Genomic DNA, 18,799 nt, shown 5'->3' on the forward strand with positions numbered 1-18,799 from the left:
GGCCGCCAGCGCCCAGAGAAGAAAAACATGGCCGCCAGCGCCCAGAGGAGAACAGGTTTCTGGATTTTGTCTTTGGCTTTTTAACTCTTGGAGCAGATGAGTTGGTTTCTGCTGCCTAACATCTGGATCATGAACAGAGCCAGAACCTGGATCCAAGCAGCGACGGTTCTGGTTCTGGGCAGAGCTGCATCTGAGGGTTTTTTTGGAAATTGCCTTGTTGGAGCAGAACCAAGTCAGAACCAGAACCCCATGAAGGTTTGGGAACGTCCTGGGTTGTTTGCATTCTGGACATGTAGAAGGAAACTATTCCAGGGAATATTCTAGATGAAATAATTTAATCGTGATCTGCTGATCTAGAACATTTCAGAGAACTGGTCTAGATCTGATCTGGAGTTTGTCCCCAGGGGGCGCTGCAGTCCCCAGACGAGCAAAGAAAGCCGGAGTCTCAAGTTTTTCTAAAATGTTCAATTTAATTCAGATAAAAACATTTCTAGATCAGATGACAGGAAACATTTAAATAAAAACATTCTCAGGAGTCGTCAGTGAAATGAAACGGCAGCAAAAATACCGCAGTCATTTGGAAAGTTGCAATGAATTAATAAACTGAATATTTAACAACAGGAATTCTCCTCACCCTGGCGCTAATCTGGATTAATCTGGATTTTGGGTTAACTGTTTAAGAGAGTCCTCTTCTGGACTTAAGTGACGTTCAAGGAAATTCTTAGGAGGTGAACATTAACTTTTGATCAGTGGTGATCAATAAAAATCAGGTTATTGATCAGATGCACAGAGACATCCCAATCCAAGTGAAAGAGTCTGCTTTCTAACAGATTAGGATCTGAATTTAATCCCAGATATTCAACATGTGTTCCCAAACTGTCTCCATTTCATCCAGAATGGCTGGTTGACCTCTGACCTTCGTATTTTCTTATCCAAGTAAGTCAGGCGTTTCCCTTCTTGTAGCATTTGAAACGTTTCATAATCAACAGTTAACAGCAATAACATTTAGCATCAATCAATCATAAACGCCTCTGAATGAGTGACATGGTGAAAATGTCACTAAAAATCTTTTTTTCCAGTAGATTGGCTGATTGAGCCGCTTTGTTTCTGAAGCCGCTGGATCATCCAGAAAATCTTGGATCAAAATTGTGTTTCGGTTCAGGAGCTTCAATATTCTGACAAACTAGAGACGTTCATGTTTTCACCTCCTTGTCAGGCATTTTTTGCGCTCGCTGTTCATATTCTTGGCAGATTCAAACCAAGAAGTTTGTTTGATGGTTGGGAAATAGAAAACTTGCAAAACAAAAAAAATCCCTTTCTACTTTTATTTGAATAAAATGTATTAAAAAGTATTTCTACCCTTCTCATTAGTAGAGACACTTATTAGCTTCACATCAGTCGAACCGTCCCAGAGGCTGGAAGGCCCTCAGTCCATCACCCTCATCTTTAGCTCCCTGTCTGTCAGATTATTTAGCCTTAAATTAGCCACACAAGTCAGTCAAGAGGTCTAGTCAAATTTTACAGAAATCAAGCCAAGAGGTGAAACAGCAGTGTAAACGGAGGCTGGAGGGTCCTGGGTCTGATGAAGATGAGGATGAAGAGCTGTCAGAACCGGTCCTCCTGCTGGGCTAACCGGATCATCTGAAAGCAGGAAGTAGATTGGGTTGGCTCCGTCTCCACAGCTGGAGGTTTACCTGGCAGGTGAGTTCTTCCACCTACACGTTGACGTAGTTCTCGTCTTCGTCCGGCGTTGAGGCTACAGGAGATTCTTTTGCGAGAAAAGCAGAAAGGCAAACTTCAGAACCAAGTTCTGAGTAAAGGTTCTAGGACAGGGGCCTCGCCTCCAGGTGTCCTGCAGTTTTTAGATGAGCCACAGGTACAAAAAGCTGGAATGACACGGCTAAATTATCTCCTCCGGGTGTCGATGACAGCTTCATTATTCTGTTCAGGTGCAGCAGAGGCTCATCTAAACGTTGCAGGAACCCAATGGCCCCCAGGACTGGAGTCTGAGACCCCTGGTCTAGAAAAGGTTTCGGGGTTTCTATCTCGTCCAGAATGGTCCTGTAGGGAGGCCAGGTGTTTGACTCACCTGACTTCACGTTCTCGTAGTCTGGAGGAAAAAAAACAAAGAAGGACTGATGGATCATCAGAACCGGACCTAGAATGTTCTGCGGAGGTGAGACCGACCAATCAGCGCCGGACCGGCACACTTAGACTTACTGTGATCGGATTCCGAGTCCGAGTCCGAGTCCTGATCTGGCTCTGGTTCTTGTTCCTGTCTTTTATTTTCATCTTCTGAAACAAGAGAAGAAACTAAAAGGAAAGAGAAAAAAGAACCAGGAACTTTTCATTCCTTGAGTTGCAAACAGAAACTTACCAAGGTTGACATAGTCAGCGCCATCTGTGGAGAGAAACCAGACAGGCTAACCACCAGCGACCAAACATGCTAGTAAACATTTATGCTTAGTATGTATATCATACTTGAGCTTTTCTGACCTTTATTTACCAAAATGAATCTTAAGATGAGTTTAATTTCCCTATATGTGGCCTACTTACTCATAAGAGCTAATTAAGCTATAAATAAAAAGGTTATCTAGCGTAATCAAACTAATATTTCCATATAAGCTAGCTACCAGCATCTGAACATGCTAGCCAAGAGCCACTGAGGCCCCAGAAGCGTATAGCGATTATGGAGAAAAATCATTTTTTGAGCGCCTTCACATTATAACATGATATTTATCTTGTCTAAACTTGATAGTTTTGAGTCCAGGAGGTGGCGGTAGAAGGCATAAAGAAGGTTAGCACAGTGGCTAACAGGAGTTGGTCAAGTTTTCCTTCCTGCTCGGTCTAAACATGGAGAAACTGATGCTGGATATCTTTATGGCCCAGCCAAATGTTAAAAGTCTGACCCGATTTCCTAAAATGTATCAAGCATGTTCTTAGTAAAACAGCTGATTCATTTGTGTAATCCATTGTGAAATTCCACATAATGAGAAAGCACTGCAGCGTTTAGCTTCCAATAAGGAGACATCAAGGATCTCAGGCTGTTTGGAAAAACGAAGACTTCAGGATAGATATTCAAGATGCACATTTTAGGATTTCACAGTCAATATGTCCTTCCAAAAAGGTAAAACCTGAGGACACATACAATGAAATAAAGACTCTTTTTGGGAAGTACATTTAACACAAGTCAGGAACATGAGGGTTGAAGTGAGATCATTTAACTGCGGTGATCTATTGCCCAGTCTGCCATTTGTATTGTAGTAATTTGGATTTTGTTGGCTGATTTTGTTGGCTTCTGGCCTTTCCTCGCTCTACACTCTTTATCCCAAATCTGTTTCCATGTCTGGAATATTGGTCAAAGATTCTTTTGTCGACAAACGAGGAGTACAGAAGAGACGCCGGTCCTCCATCATACAAAGCGAGGCTAGCTCAAGACTTTGCTGCTTGGACCAAATTAAACCCCAAACTTGGAGATATTTATTGAAATATTTTGTAAGAAAATCACGTTTGTTTTTTAAGTTCTTCAAATGACATAAATACACTCCTGGGAAAAGATGAGAAACCTTGGCTAACCCGTCAGCAGACCAGACTTAAAGCCTGGTCTTTTCTACCTGCACCAAAATCACTGCTGCTAAAAATGGCTGAGAACTGGGATAGTTGTTGCTTTTCTTCCAAATAATCAAGTGCTTTTCGCCAGATCATCATTGTATTTTTCAGAAATGGGTTTTTTGTTTGCTTAATAAACTCTTTCCTATCTGATGAACACATGAATAAAGATCCACTGGGACTCAATCTGAGCCATGCTGGGTTTGTCTGGAGTAAAGTAAAACATAACTGCCCTGATCTGGGCAGAAATTCTTAATAGGTTTGGTAATTATAAACCTTCCCTGTCACTATGCAGACGTAAGAGAGACAGTCTGATTCTACTGGTCCAATGAAGTTGGAAAACGTTTTATTTAGCTCCTTATAGGAGAAGGGTGGAGGTGCAACTGATTGGGAAACATGCAAGAACTTTGACAATATTGTCATTTTTATAACATTGATGCGACCAATTAAGGACCTGGGTAGCATCTTTAATCTACAAAAGTTAACATACTTAGACACTTCCGACCTGGAATAGATTATTCATGTTATGCTGCATGACGATAAATCTGAATCTGAAAAGTTGTTGACAATATTATCTCAGCTGATGATTCCCTGTAAGCCACAACAGAAAACAGAAAGGAGATGAAATGAAAGAATACAGAAGGTTAAAATAATCGTAAATATTGCAAATGTGATAGGATTTCATTTCTAATGCGTTCCAGAGACAAAAAGGTTTTTAAAGCTCTCATTACTGAAGTTTCACAATTCAAATAAACGTTTCACAAGCTAGATTTGAAATATTCTGCTGTTGTGGAGAACAGATGATTTATTGACACTCACATGTTAAGTATATTTTGCATTAGTTACTTATTTACCCTCATATGTTAAGCATCATTTACATAATTATTATTCACCGAATTTAACTTGATTGTACATAATTACAAAAAGGTGACGTGGAACATAATTAAGTGCAAAACATGATTTATTTTGGAGAGAGGAAGTCTTTTATTTTGAAGAATGCTAAACAGGATCTAGTTTTGTCTTTTGTCGACTTCGCTTTATTTCGGGTGTTTCCGTTTTTCAGCCATTATATTGTTCAAGAAAATCTGAACAGAAAATGTTCAGCAAATACATCTGAACCCTCGTCATGACTGCAGAAGCTTCCATCCCGTAATAATCGCCTTTAGCCATTTCCCAAATCAGAAGCTACAACCGGAAGCCCACTTCGGCCCGGTTCCGGCCCGTCAGCCAGAGGATCGGATACTAAACGTTTCCTTCTGTGTAGGATCCTGTTCAGAGTGCGTATAACTCCTAACGGCTAACAGCTAGCAGGCTGCCAGCCAGGCTAACAGCTAGCAGGCGTTAGCCTGAAGGAAAAGCAAGCTACCGCCACCCCCTGGACATGAAGCTATCAAGTTTAAACAAGATGAATATCAAGTTTATACAACATATTACGTCTAAACATTATCGTCACAACGTGATAGCGCACTAATTTGCTCTCCTGCATGATGGTTCCGTAGCCTCGGGCTCTCGCAATTTAACAAAATATATTAAATGTACTTTTCTAGATCGCGACAGCCTATTGGTTGATTTTATTGAGGGACATTGGGCTTATCCAATGAAATCCCTCCTTGGCCAGTCTTCCCCGCCCTCCTCTGAAATTATAAATGGCGCTATTGGCTAACCTGAATGAGAAATGAGCGGAAATGTGACGCGGCGGGTCGGAAAAACCGCGGGAACAAAACTAAAAGCACAGAGTCCATGAAGAAAATTCATCAATCTTGTTTCCCACACAGAGTCTGACCGACTGGAGCAGATTCAGGAGGAGAAGCACGGAGAATTAGCGAGTTGTTGCTAATGATTGGAGGAGGATGAGAGAGACGAACCAGAAACAGATTATCTGCTGCAGCCCAGTAAGAAGGAAAAGTTCACAAAGAAGCAGCAGGAGGCAGGTGTGTGTGTTTGTGTGGGAGGGACAGGTGTGTGTGGGAGGGACAGGTGTGTGTCGGGGGACCAGGTGTGTGTGAGAGAGTGTTTGGGAGCTACACTCCCTGCTACCTGGTAAGCTAGCAGGTAGTCAGAAAAACACAAGGCGGCCTTGAAGCAGCTAATGCTAATGCTAGCATTAGAAACACCAGTGACGGCTTCACTGGATCCTGTCTGGGGACGTTGTAGCCAAAATGTTGAAACGTTCAACATAGGAAGCGATTGTAGAAAGTTAGTGTTAAATTTGCCGTCAGTAATCACTTAAAATGAACTTCTTGCTCCACACTTTGGTAAATTAATCTGGAGTTAATTGATTTTCTTAGAGGAAACAATAACGAACCATAATAAGCTTGATGGAAAGAAAATGTTACACACAAAGAAAAACTAGCTGGTGAAACGTCAGTGACGAGTAAACATTTTTTTACACTCTTGATTCCGGCTAATGGTCAAAATATCGGGCTCCATTTCACAAATCAGAATAAAATGAAGCGAGGTCCATTTGGATCAGAACTCTGGTCTGAAGAGTTTCCAGTACCTAAACTGGGAGTGGAGGCTCGGCTTGGCTCGGTTTCAGGAAGGACCTCTCTGCAGAAATCAGAGAAAAAGGGAATCTAGTCAGATTCTGGAGGGTACTCGACTGGACCAACACGACTTGGATCGGATTAGACCTACATGTATCCGTTGCCTTCAGTGTCGCTGTCGGGAAAATCCATTTCTGTGGACAAAGATGAAAAAGATTCTCATGTCCTGTGGATCAAAACGACCCGTTTCCTCACCTGACGAGTCCCTCACTCGGTCCCAGTCCCGTCCAAATAACAGACATCATTAACCCAAACGAGTTAATGATGCCTGTTAGGGTAGACAGACGATAGTTTCACACCAGGAGCAGCGAACTAGTGAGTTCACTAGTTGTCCCAGTTAGTTTCCTCCCTCTCACTAGGAACAAGATCCAGATTGTGGATTTAAACTGAAGCTAATTGAGTTGAAACTCAGTTTAGACTGAGGAGGATTAGAAAGTGGGCTGCGTTCTTTCAGAGCGTTTCCATCGCTCTCATGATGTGCCTGCTGTGGTCTGTAGATGAACAGATAAAGAACATCCGCCGCCACTCGGCTTCGTCTCTAATCTGGCTCAGATTAGAGGCGGCTCTTACCCGGGGCCCGGTTCTCGTAACTCGGGTTGCTCTCTGAGGAAGGAAAACATCAGCTGAGAAAAGCCCACATGAAGAGAATCTGTTCCTGCTGAAGAACCAACCCACCGGTTTCTGTCGGTGTGTAGGGCCGTGTCTGGTCAGAACCGCGACCAGCAGGAATCGAGCTGAAAGAAACGACAACAGATTTGTTTCAGTGTGAAGGGCCTCGGACACCAGAGAGATTCAGATCTGGTTTACAGAAAAGACACTCACTGAGGCTTCAGGGTGGAGGGAGAATGGACCAAGTTCTGGTCCAACCGGGCCTGACCAGCATCTGGACCGACAAGAGAGAAAACATCATCATTTGGACGGATGGATGATGGATGGATGGACGGATGGATGAAAGATGGTTGGACAGATGGACAGACGGATGGATGAAAGATGGTTGGACAGATGGACAGACGGATGGATGAAAGATGGTTGGACAGATGGACAGACGGATGGATGGATGGACGGACGGATGAATGAAAGATGGTTGGACAGACGGATGGATGGACTGATGGACGGACAGACGGATGGATGAGAGATGGTTGGACAGATGGATGGATGGACGGACAGATGGATGGACAGACGGATGGATGGACGGACAGATGGATGAAAGATGGTTGGACAGATGGATGGATGGACGGACAGATGGATGGACAGATGGATGGATGGACGGACAGATGGATGAAAGATGGTTGGACAGATGGACGGACAGACAGACGGATGGACGGACGGACAGATGGATGAAAGATGGTTGGACAGATGGACAGACGGATGGATGGATGGAAGATGGTTGGACAGATGGATGGATAGATGATGGATGATGGTTGGATGTTTTAGACTCACATGGATGGACGACGACGAATCCAGAACTTCTGACAGAAAGAAGAGATTTTTGTTTTTCCAGGTTATTAAAACTCATTCAGTCATGAAATGGAAATGATTCATTTTAATGTCGTCAAAAGCATCAAATCGGCAAAAATTGATCGGTTTTCAAGAAAAACCAGTTCTTGACTCTGAATTGTTCGTCCGGCCGTCATAGGAGAATTTATGCGTTAATAAAATGTATTTGCTAAACTTAATGTTAAGGTATGCTAAGCTAACCGCTAAGGTAGGTTAGCATAGCCAGGAAACCATTTCAGTCGATGTTTCTAGCAGGTTGATGATGGAAGCATCTGCTAGTTAGAGGAAAAAACAAGAAGCAGAAAACCTGAAGTGGATTTACGACAAGGAAGAGGAGTGGCAGAAGGACACTGACCAATCAGCTGGCAGGAAAACCGATGGCAGAACAAATGCAGTGAACGGAGAAATGTTGTGTTAGGAGAGGAAGGAAAAGTGTGCAAGCTAAAGCGCGATCTTCAGTTGAAACATGAAATGGCGTTAGAAGCGTCTTCATGTGGCGCTGATGGTGTTTCTGGGCTGCAACCAAACGGGTCAGAAGACAGGAGACTTACGCGACGTATTCTTCTGACGCCGCCGTCTGACTGATGGAGGCTGCAGACACACAACGACACGTCAAACATCACACAGTTCTGGTGTCGGCGCGGTTTCGGCGGTCCGACTGTAAAACCACAGGAAGTAATCTCTGCCACGTATCGATGTGCGTCTCACCCAGAGGACTTCTGTTGCCGCAGTCCAAGCAGACGGCGGCCAGCAGGACGGAGGCGGCGAAGGCGGCGGCCATCATGAGCAGAGACAGCCAGGAGACATCCATCGTTCATCTGAGAACGAAACGCAACCAGGAGACGGGCTGAACAGGTAGACCAGAACCAGAACCTGAACCAGAGAGGCAGAACCCAGATCAGGTCAAAATGAACCCTGAACATGATTTGGTTTTAGTTTCTGTCCAGTTCCCATCAGAAACTAAATGTTCCTCTGATTGGCTGCTATGAGACGCTCTGATTGGACAACACCCTGTGCAGCCGTTTCCTCCGGACCAAAGGGTTCTGTCCCAACCAGACCCGTCCAAAGGGTTCTGCTCCCCGTCTTCCATCGGTTTCTATTTATTTTATGGAAATCCAATCCAGGTGTGAATCACTCAGTAAGTTAAAAACCTGTTCAGTGGGTGAGAAGTGGAGCGGAACCGAACCGGGTTGGGACCTTTCCTGTCTGAACGAACAGCAGGTGTTTCTGTTCCTCCAGGTCCGATGTCCTTTAAACGGTTCCTGAAACATGCAGAACCGCTCCAAACCAACCGCTCCAAACCAACTGGAAACATCTCAGCAGCTTGAAACACCTCAGGCTGAACCCAGTTCAGTTCTGGTCACAAACCAGCCGGGTCTGGAAACATGGCTGCCAATCCGTTCACACCCAGGAAAGATTCCAGAATATTCCAGGTTTGGTTTGAGGCGGATTCTCCAGGCCGTCGCTCCGGATGGTTCTGATCCGATCAGCAGCAGGAAGTAGAGAAGTTTCCTTCTCCTGAATCTCAAATGGCTTTCAGACATCAGCATGAAGCAGGTCCAGAACAAATGATCCCAGCAGAACCAGAACCAGAGCAGACTTTCTAACCAGACAAGCCGGCCCAGAGCCGCTCCACACAAACCCAACAGAACCAACTTTAAATGAACTCAGAACCAAGATCCAAAGCTTTCATCGAAACCAGAGCAGCGACCCGAAACCCAACTGGTCCCAAAACGTCAACTTCCAACTAGCAGAGGAACCAGTAACACGGCGAGGAAAACCAGTTCAGCCAAACGCAAAACTTCAGACACCAAGAAGAAGAAAAATCCACAAACAAACTGAATTAGAACCAATTTAGGTCCAAATCCAGAACCGACTTAGAGCAAGAGTAAACTGGAAAAAGTCCAGTTCAGCTGCAGCAAGAATCCAGTTTAAAGTTAAATTTCAAATCTGCAAAGCTTCAGAATTAAAAGTCACAAACTGGAAGTTCTGATCCGGTTCAACCAAACCTGGACTCTGGACCGGTCCAGAACCAGCTGACTCTCCATCAGAACAATGGAGCAAGGATGGTCCAGTTCCAGCAACAGAACCAGCAACTTTCCGCTTTCAGTCCTCTGAGTCACAGCAGAACCGCATCATTAACTGGATCAGAACCGCATGTGGCCGTCATGGCAACCGTACGGTTCTGGTCATTTTGTGTTTCAGAACCAGTGAGTCCAAAGTCAGCAGACAGTCAGAACCGACGTTACTGTTTGGAGCGGCAGCCATGTTGAACCCAGAAAGCTACAGACTGACAGAACCGGGTCAGGAAGGAAGCGAGGCAGGAAACCGAGATCAAACCGTTCGCTGAGCTGCAGCACAACATCCTGAGCAGAAACACAGAACCGGCTTCCAGCGCCGGGCCGGGCCGGGCCGGGCCGGACCGGGTCGGAGGTTCCCATCGTCTCCCACAATCCGCTCCGGTTTTCCTGCTGCAGATGTTTCTCACACTTTTTCCTTCCACTCAACTTTCTCTGCATATCATGGACTGTGGTGTCGTCCGTAATGGACCGGACCAGAACCACATATATCACTTTGGGTCCAAACCACCGGAGTCATCGTAAATGAATATCGAAACGGATCCGATTCTCATGATTCTGTTTTCACTCATTGATCATTTTAGTCATTTCCCAGGATGATCCTGGAAACAGAACCAGAACCGCTCAGAACCAGAACCGCTCAGACCCAGAACCGCTCAGAACCAGAACCGCTCAGAACCAGAACCGCTCAGAACCAGAACCGCTCAGACCCAGAACCGCTCAGAACCAGAACCGCTCAGACCCAGAACTGCTCAGAACCAGAACCGCTCAGAACCAGAACCGCTCAGAACCAGAACCGCTCAGAACCAGAACCGCTCAGAACCAGAACCGCTCAGACCCAGAACCGCTCAGAACCAGAACCGCTCAGACCCAGAACCGCTCAGAACCAGAACCGCTCAGAACCAGAACCGCTCAGAACCAGAACCGCTCAGAACCAGAACCGCTCAGAACCAGAACTGCTCAGAACCAGAACCGCTCAGAAGCAGAACCGATCAGAAGGCGCTGAAATAAAAAGTAAAGCAGTCTCCGACTTCCTGCCGGTTCCACGATTGGGTCAGAAACAGCTGCAGGAAGTCAGCCTACCTTAAAGCCAGAACCAGGCCAGAACCTGGAACCGGTCAGAACCAGGCCGGGTCACAGCGAGCCGCTTCTGAAGGTGGAGTTTAGTACCTTTCAACTGAATGGCCTAGGAACTGACCTCCGGGTCAGAACCGGCCCGTCCCGGTTCTGATGCTGTTCTCCTCCCTGCGACAGGAGCGTGGTGCCGTTCTGATGCTGCGTTGGCGCTGCAGTCAGCGCAGCGGCGGATCAACAGGAAACCAGAACGTGTTCGGTTCTGTTCACACAGCGCTTGGGTGCGGCGGAGGCGGAGTGGTGCTGAGGGAGTCGCACGTCCTAAACAAAGTTTTGCCGCCAAAAGAAACCCACCTGCAGCTCAGAGACTCGGCGCCAAAGATTCAGATCAGCTCCTGCAGCCAGAGAGCCACCATCTTCCAAGATGTCTGCCGTCTCACTGAGTCTCGTGGCGTCGGCGGCGCCTGACGCTGCCGGCGGCGCTCGAAGCCTCTGCGGGTCTGAGTCACGGCCGGGCGGAACCGGCGGCGCTGCGGAGAGGCTGAGTGGGTCGACCAGCAGATCTGCTGCAGCTCCTCTGCAGCGCTGAGTGCCGACCTCTCCTCGACCAATCAGCTGCGGCGGCTGCAGCAACCGCCTGAACATCCTCCACCTACAGACAGGAAACCACACGACACAGGAAGCAGCGCCGCCGCCGCACCTGCTGCTGCTGCAGAACCCGACCAGAACCAGAGCATCAGCACAGCTCCCAGCCGGGCCAGGACAGAACGGAACCGGGTCCGAACGGAACTGGGTCCAGGACAGAACCGGGTCCGAACGGAACTGGGTCCAGGACAGAACCGGGTCCGAATGGAACCGGATCCGAACGGAACCGGGTCCAGGACAGAACCAGGTCCGAACGGAACCGGGTCAGAACAGTATTTAAATTCTGCTCGGAGAAATAAAGCCAAATAAAATTAATCGTCTTTATTGAAACAGTTCTGATCCAAAGTGGGTCCAATTGGACCTCAGGACCATCAGAACTTCTGATGGTCCAATAAAAACACCAGAAGATAAAAGATAAACTTTTATTTAGTTTTTAACAAAAATGAGGCTAAAAATCAAACATGAATTAAAAGCAAATTTTAAATAATAAATCCAGAAACGCCCCAAACCGGGTCAGAACCTCTGCATCAGAACCCCCAACCGACGTTATAAAAACAGCTACATAATTCTGGAGGCCACTCCAAGCGGGTCGGCCGGACCGCTCCCCGGTTCCGTCTCGGCCAATGAAGCGGCTCCTCATGAGGACGGTCCAATCAGGCGTGGGAGGCGGGGCTTCAGATCAAGACGCTGGACACTGGCACGCGAGCGGACCGCCCGCTCTTCGGAACCACGATGGGCTCGTCGGCTAGAAGCACAACAACCACGGGTCACTCAGGAGGTCCAGTTCCGGTCAGGTGGATCCGGCGGGGCTCACCTGCGGGGGCGTGGCTCTCCGCCCGGGTCCGGTCGCTCTCCACGAAGAGGGCGGTGGCGAGGAAGAAAGCCCCGCCCACCACGGCGACGAAGGAGCATAGCAGCAGAGAGAGCTGCAAGGAGCGGAACCGCCACAGGAACGAGTCGGACCTTCTCAGGGAGTCGGAGAGCTGCGGCGCCAGAGAGACGCTGTTAGGCTTTGACTAGGCCACTGTAAAACAGGGGGACCTGCTGCAGAACCTTCTGACTGCAGGGTCCGGTCCGGTGCGGTCCGGTCCGGAAGGACTTACCACTCCGATCATGTAGGGACTCCCAGCGTCTCCCAGCAGGTGAGAGACGACGATCTGCAGAGCTTCAGCCGTGGAGCGGCGAGTCGGAACCACAACGTACTGAACAGAGAGAGACGGGACGAAACCGGGTCACCGACAGGATCACCGGAACCAGAGAACCTCACGGTCCGGTCCTGATCGGACCTGCAAAAAATCTGCAGAACATTCAGCTGAAGGTTCTCACCAGCAGGATGTCGGCAACGATGGCCCAGTTCATGGACAGGAAGGTTTCACCGAGGAAGATGAAGACCTGCGGAGGAGGAGACTGATAATCAACGATCAATGACTACTGACGGAAACCTTCATTTAAACATCCAAACTGACCAGAACCTGAACCGGACCAGAACTCGCTGTGTGCGGCTGAACTCACATATGTGGCGGCGGTGCTTCCCTGAGCGAACATGATGGCCAGGTACAGGAACGGCGCCGACAGCAACAGGCCGGCGGCGCACACGTACGGGTCGGCTCGGGGCGTCTTCTTCCTCAGATAGCGACTCACCTGGACGCCGCTGAACACGCCCAGCACGCCGGTGATGACGGTGATGATGCCAAAGATCAGGCTGCAGAGGAGGAAACGGGTCAGAGTCGCTGCGGGCCAGGAGGCGGTGGACGGCGAGCAGGAGGAACCACCTTTCTGAGGAGGCGCAGTGGGCCTCGTCCGCGCACGGCGCCTTCTGCCCGGAGAACACGGCGGCTCTGAACAGGAAGGTCGGCGCCCAGAGCGCCAGGGAGCCCGTCACGAACGCCACGGCCGTGAAGCCCAGAGTGGACAGGACGAAGCTCCGGCTGCGCAGAGAACAGACGGTCAGCGGCGCGGCGAGGCAAGGCGCTCCGCCGCCCGAGGTCACCTACTTCCTGCTGAGCGCCCGCAGGTCAGTCAGCCAGCTGGTCTGGTGCAGCTCGGCCCGCGCCTCCACGGCGCCTCGCTTCGGCTCCTGAACCACAAAGAGCAGCAGCAGGACGGCGATGAGGCCGAGCGCCGGGGTCACCCTCAGAGCCCAGTGCCAGTCCTGGGCCACGACGCCGACCTGCGACCCCACGATGTAGCCCAGGCCGCTGGCGGCAGGAAGACCACACACCAATCAATATCACACATCGTCACGGAGCTCAGTCTGACCGTCTGTTGCTAATAACTGTCCGATTGGACCAGGACCCTGTGATGTCATCAAAAGGACCGGCCAATCACAGTGCTGAAGTTATCAGCGTTTTGTTCATGGCTCTCAAAGCTTCCAGGTTTTCTAGGACAAATGAAACTAAATCTACTCACAGCTTCTTTGAGTAAATAATGAAAACCAAACAATCTGGGACATTCTCATCAACAATCAGGAATCATTAACTTCAAATTTCTCTGTAAGCTGATTGTCAGAGGTCAGAGGTCAGGCTGCAGGTGGCTGACCTGCCCACAGGGATAGCAAAGTAGAAGACGGAGAGCATGCTGGTCCTCTTCTCCTTGACGTAGAGGTCGGCGATGATGGTGGGGGCGATGGTGGAGTAGCTGGCCTCGCCGACGCCGACCAGGCCTCGGGTCAGCAGCAGGGCCCAGAAATGCTGCAGCCGCAAAGATCACTGTCAGGGACTGGGACCGGGTCTGGGACCGGAACCGGGTCAGAGACCGGAACCGGGTCTGGGACCGGAACCGGGTCAGAGACCGGAACCGGGTCAGAGACCGGAACCGGGTCTGGAACCGGAACCGGGTCTGGGACCGGAACCGGGTCAGAGACCGGAACCGGGTCTGGGACCGGAACCGGGTCAGAGACCGGAACCGGGTCAGGGACTGGGACCGGAACCGGGTCAGAGACCGGAACCGGAACCGGGTCAGAGACCGGAACCGGGTCTGGGACCGGAACCGGGTCAGAGACCGGAACCGGGTCAGAGACCGGAACCGGGTCTGGGACCGGAACCGGGTCTGGGACCGGAACCGGGTCAGAGACCGGAACCGGGTCTGGGACCGGAACCGGGTCTGGGACCGGAACCGGGTCAGAGACCGGAACCGGGTCAGGGACTGGGACCGGAACCGGGTCAGAGACCGGAACCGGAACCGGGTCAGAGACCGGAACCGGGTCTGGAACCGGAACCAGGTCTGGGACCGGAACCGGGTCTGGGACCGGAACCAGGTCAGAGACCGGAACCGGGTCTGGGACCGGAGACCGGAACCGGGTCTGGGACCGGAACCGGGTCAGAGACCGGAACCGGGTCTGGGACCGGAACCGGAACCGGGTCAGAGACCGGAACCGGGTCTGGGACCGGAACCGGGTCAGAGACCGGAACCGGGTCAGAGACCGGAACCGGGTCTGGGACCGGAACCGGGTCTGGGACCGGAACCGGGTCAGAGACCGGAACCGGGTCTGGGACCGGAACCGGGTCAGAGACCGGAACCGGGTCAGGGACTGGGACCGGAACCGGGTCAGAGACCGGAACCGGAACCGGGTCAGAGACCGGAACCGGGTCTGGAACCGGAACCAGGTCAGAGACCGGAACCGGGTCTGGGACCGGAGACCGGAACCGGGTCTGGGACCGGAACCGGGTCAGAGACCGGAACCGGGTCTGGGACCGGAACCGGGTCTGGGACCGGAACCGGGTCAGAGACCGGAACCGGGTCTGGGACCGGAACCGGGTCAGAGACCGGAACCGGAACCGGGTCAGAGACCGGAACCGGGTCAGAGACCGGAACCGGGTCTGGGACCGGAACCGGAGACCGGAACCGGGTCTGGAATCGGAACCGGGTCTGGGACCGGAACCGGGTCAGAGACCGGAACCAGGTCTGGGACCGGAACCGGGTCAGAGACCGGAACCGGGTCTGGAACCGGAACCGGGTCTGGGACCGGAACCGGGTCAGAGACCGGAACCGGGTCTGGGACCGGAACCGGGTCAGAGACCGGAACCGGGTCTGGGACCGGAACCGGAACCGGGTCAGAGACCGGAACCGGAACCGGGTCAGAGACCGGAACCGGGTCTGGGACCGGAACCGGAACCGGGTCAGAGACCGGAACCGGGTCTGGGACCGGAACCGGAACCGGGTCAGAGACCGGAACCGGAACCGGGTCAGAGACCGGAACCGGGTCTGGAACCGGAACCGGGTCAGAGACCGGAACCGGGTCTGGGACCGGCAGGTTCTGTAGCCGCTCACCTGCTGGGGGGTGAAGGAGCTGGCCAGGGTCACCACGGACCAGAAGGCGATGCCGCCGCACATGATGTACTTCCTGTTGTACCTGTCGCCAAGGTAACCAAACACTGGAGCCAGCACCATGTAGCTGCAGATAAAAACTGAACAAACAGTTTCAGGTCCATGGAGCCCATCCAGAACCAGTCCGCTATCTGGACCGAGCCGGGTCCACAGCCCCGGGCTGAACCCAGAGATCTGGACCAGAACCCGACCCCATACCGGACCAGGATCCATTCGGTTCTGGACCAGGAAAGCCGTCTCACCTGTCTGCAACAAGCCAGACTTTCCATCGTCGATCTGGAAGTAGTTCTCGATGTCCGGAAGAACTCCTGGAGGAAGGAGGCAGTGATTGGTCCACAGGAGACATTAGTCCAGGAAGCAAAACACTGCAGCACAGCAACGGGAACGGGCAACTAACTCCTCACAGGTCTGGATCCAGGTGGGTCCAGGTGGGTGAGGAACCGGGATGGGGGGGTCGGGATCATTGTTCTGTTGATGACTCGCTCCAAGCTAACGCTACAACGCTAAGATCAATTCCAATCACATGTGAAAGAAGCATCTTAATTCTGACACATTCTTTTTTTGCTTAATCATTTTTTTCTCCGAAGAGTTTTTGCGGCTCGTCTTTTCGACAGCAGGCAGACCGGAAAGAGGGGAAGACATGTGGCAAAGGTCGCCGGGAGTCGAACCCGCGACGTCCGCGTCGAGGACTGAGGCCTCTAAACGTGGAGCGTGCTGAACCCTGCTGACCCCTGCGCCACGCAGCACATTCTATAATGCCTGCATGTTTATGTCCTGCTGTGGGTTTTAATTTGTTCTTGTCTGTTTCTGGTTTTAAATGAAGTAACTGGGAAAAAGAGACTGAGAGGAAACAGGCTTTACCCCCTTCAAAATAAGAGCACAATGAAGACTGTAGCACACATGTTGAACTTTATCCAACTGAACAACTATAAAAACCAAGAAAACTTGCTTTGGATTTTTTCTAGAAAATTAACTGAGACCTAAGTGCTCTAAATATTTTCAAAGTTAGCAAAAGTGCTAAGCTAAAATTAGCTCCACTATTAGCGGGCTGGTGGAATTCGCCACCCCTGCTGGGAATGTTGGGCACGCTATGAGATGTTATCCTCCTGGGAATAATCTTCCTCTCTGGAGCCTGATGGACTTCAGATTGTTTAGGTTTGACCTTTGACCCCGGTTAATGTTGAAGCATCTGGACTAAAACGTTTTTGAGGATCTGACAGTGATGACCAGCAGCTCTACCTTTCTGCTTCAATTGAAACAACCTGAAAGTAACTGAAATAAATCCAGACTGCTTCCTGATTTCTGGCCCCTGCCTAAAGGGTTAGGGGTCAGGGGTTAGGGTTTCTCCTACCTGCCACGGTGAAGCGGTCCATGTAGTTGAGCAGGTTGATGTAGCAGAGGATGCAGACGATGAGGCGCGCGCGGACGCCCGACACGCCGCTGGCCGCCTCCTCCTCGCCGCCCCCGCGCCGCCCGGCCCCCTCCTCCGCCGCCTCGGCCTCGCTGTCGGAGGAGAAGAGCGGCGCCGAGTCGGTCCAGTGCTGACCCAGAGACATGGCTGCAGCTGAGGAGAACACAACCCGTCTCACTGTCTGCTACTTTTACTGTTTCTAACATGTTTTCATTCACCAGATCTGCTTCTAGAAAGTTCCCTCAACTGAAAAAAGAGACTTAAGAGTAAGACTTAAAAGAGTCGGTTCTGCTGATCGTCCGGACCCGTTGCTCCGGCAGCAGAGAAAGTCTGAAACGCTGTAAGCAGTCATGTGACGTCTGCGAATATGAATCCGGTTTTCAACAGGAAGACAAGCTAAAGACGGACGTCCACTTGCTTTTCTGACCCGACAGAAACTCTGAGACTGGAAGAGCCGCAGCGAGTTGATGGTCACCGCATGAAGGAAGAAACCAGCTGGAAACGGCAGGCAGGCTAACGGGGGAAACCATGATACTGACTAGTCAAAGCACGCACATCCAGATGCTTCCATTTCCAGAATAAGCAACGTTTCCTTCAATTCAGTGAGATGAGCAACATCAGGCCCAGCCTTTTGGAGGCTTTCCCCTCCAAAAGGCTTTCCCCCCCGTTGACACCAGGACATGGTGTCAACGTTTCAGTCCAGATGGTAACAGCAGAGATCAGTCCGCCCTTCGTGAAGAACAACGGAAACAGAAATCATGGAAAAGTGAAGCAGTTTCACCTTCATCTGACACTGAAAGAGGAAAGAAACTGGAATTTGTAAAACATCAGAGTGAAGAGCTGACAAGGTGACATCACCAGATCATCAGCCAATGAGGGGATCCTCCTGCTCAGCTTCCACAAACTCCCTGAAACCAGGAAGGTTCAGATTTTCTGTCTTTAATCTGCTGCCTGTGGGGAAACCGGGACGATCCAGATTCCTGTTTGCTGGCAGGACTGTGATGCACGTTAAAGGGGAAATATTTGCTCTGGAGGATTCCGATGTGTTTTCTACACCAAAGCGCCACATTTAGCAGCATTTCTACTTAAGATCTGCTGTTTTCTGACGCACCAAACTTCAACAAAATGTGTCCAGATTTTAGGACTTTCCCTCGCAGAAAGTTCGGTGTTTATTTTTATTGACTGAAACCGGACCTGAAACGTTGCAGGACATGTTCCCTCTAATTCGGCTCCAAAACATCAACCAAAAAGCAGGAGAGCTGAAGCAGCTCATCCCCACCTGGTGACGCTGCTTACCTGCAGGATGAATCAGCGGTTCTGCTCAAGCTTCCAGTCAGGAGCTCAATTCACCTTCAGTTAGCCTTCATGTTGTCACCTTGCAGCGGAAACTCCTCCGGAATCTGAGCAAACTGGACACTTTAATTCCGACGCGCTTACAAAAGTCAGTTGTTCGCCGCCGCCATCATCCAGCTGAGCGACTTCCGCTGCGGGGCTCACATGACCCGCGGGTCACGTGACCGGACCGGAAATCACAGACACCTGACCTGTATGACGTTTACTGGACCAGAAAGTTCCCCCAACATTCATCCTGACGGTACCGAGATAAAAACAAA

The 18,799-nt window shown here is 50.3% G+C and overlaps 2 protein-coding genes across 9 annotated transcripts; both read right to left on the reverse strand.

Moving 5' to 3' along the window:
• Window positions 1–450: 450 nt before the first annotated feature.
• Window positions 451–11,756, reverse strand: LOC129373834 (histone acetyltransferase KAT6B-like). Of its 8 annotated transcripts, none has more exons than XM_055051926.1 (14): window positions 11,159–11,756; window positions 8,361–8,470; window positions 8,204–8,243; window positions 7,596–7,624; window positions 6,978–7,038; window positions 6,831–6,889; window positions 6,726–6,758; window positions 6,247–6,289; window positions 6,110–6,159; window positions 2,378–2,401; window positions 2,221–2,295; window positions 2,090–2,110; window positions 1,720–1,768; window positions 451–1,641 (listed from the first exon to the last, which is right to left on the reverse strand). In XM_055051926.1, the coding sequence occupies exons 2-14, from the start codon at window positions 8,461–8,463 to the stop codon at window positions 1,638–1,640; spliced, it is 591 nt and encodes a 196-aa protein (XP_054907901.1). In that variant the 5' UTR covers window positions 8,464–8,470; window positions 11,159–11,756; the 3' UTR covers window positions 451–1,637. The 8 variants fall into 8 exon arrangements, with proteins under 8 accessions (XP_054907901.1, XP_054907897.1, XP_054907900.1 ...); XM_055051922.1 differs by having other exon boundaries at window positions 8,361–8,525; XM_055051925.1 differs by lacking the exon at window positions 11,159–11,756 and adding an exon at window positions 10,929–11,148 and having other exon boundaries at window positions 8,361–8,525.
• A 101-nt stretch (window positions 11,757–11,857) lies between these two features.
• Window positions 11,858–18,696, reverse strand: spns1 (SPNS lysolipid transporter 1, lysophospholipid). Its single transcript, XM_055051921.1, has 12 exons — window positions 18,483–18,696; window positions 17,127–17,339; window positions 16,018–16,083; window positions 15,719–15,855; window positions 13,988–14,139; window positions 13,444–13,647; window positions 13,222–13,377; window positions 12,962–13,151; window positions 12,776–12,841; window positions 12,553–12,651; window positions 12,264–12,432; window positions 11,858–12,194 (listed from the first exon to the last, which is right to left on the reverse strand). The coding sequence occupies exons 2-12, from the start codon at window positions 17,329–17,331 to the stop codon at window positions 12,124–12,126; spliced, it is 1,515 nt and encodes a 504-aa protein (XP_054907896.1). The 5' UTR covers window positions 17,332–17,339; window positions 18,483–18,696; the 3' UTR covers window positions 11,858–12,123.
• Between the last annotated feature and the right edge of the window lie 103 nt (window positions 18,697–18,799).

The sequence above is a fragment of the Poeciliopsis prolifica genome, unplaced genomic scaffold (assembly GCF_027474105.1).
Source record: "Poeciliopsis prolifica strain line A6 unplaced genomic scaffold, Auburn_PproV2 SCAFFOLD034, whole genome shotgun sequence".
Lineage (NCBI taxonomy): Eukaryota > Metazoa > Chordata > Actinopteri > Cyprinodontiformes > Poeciliidae > Poeciliopsis > Poeciliopsis prolifica.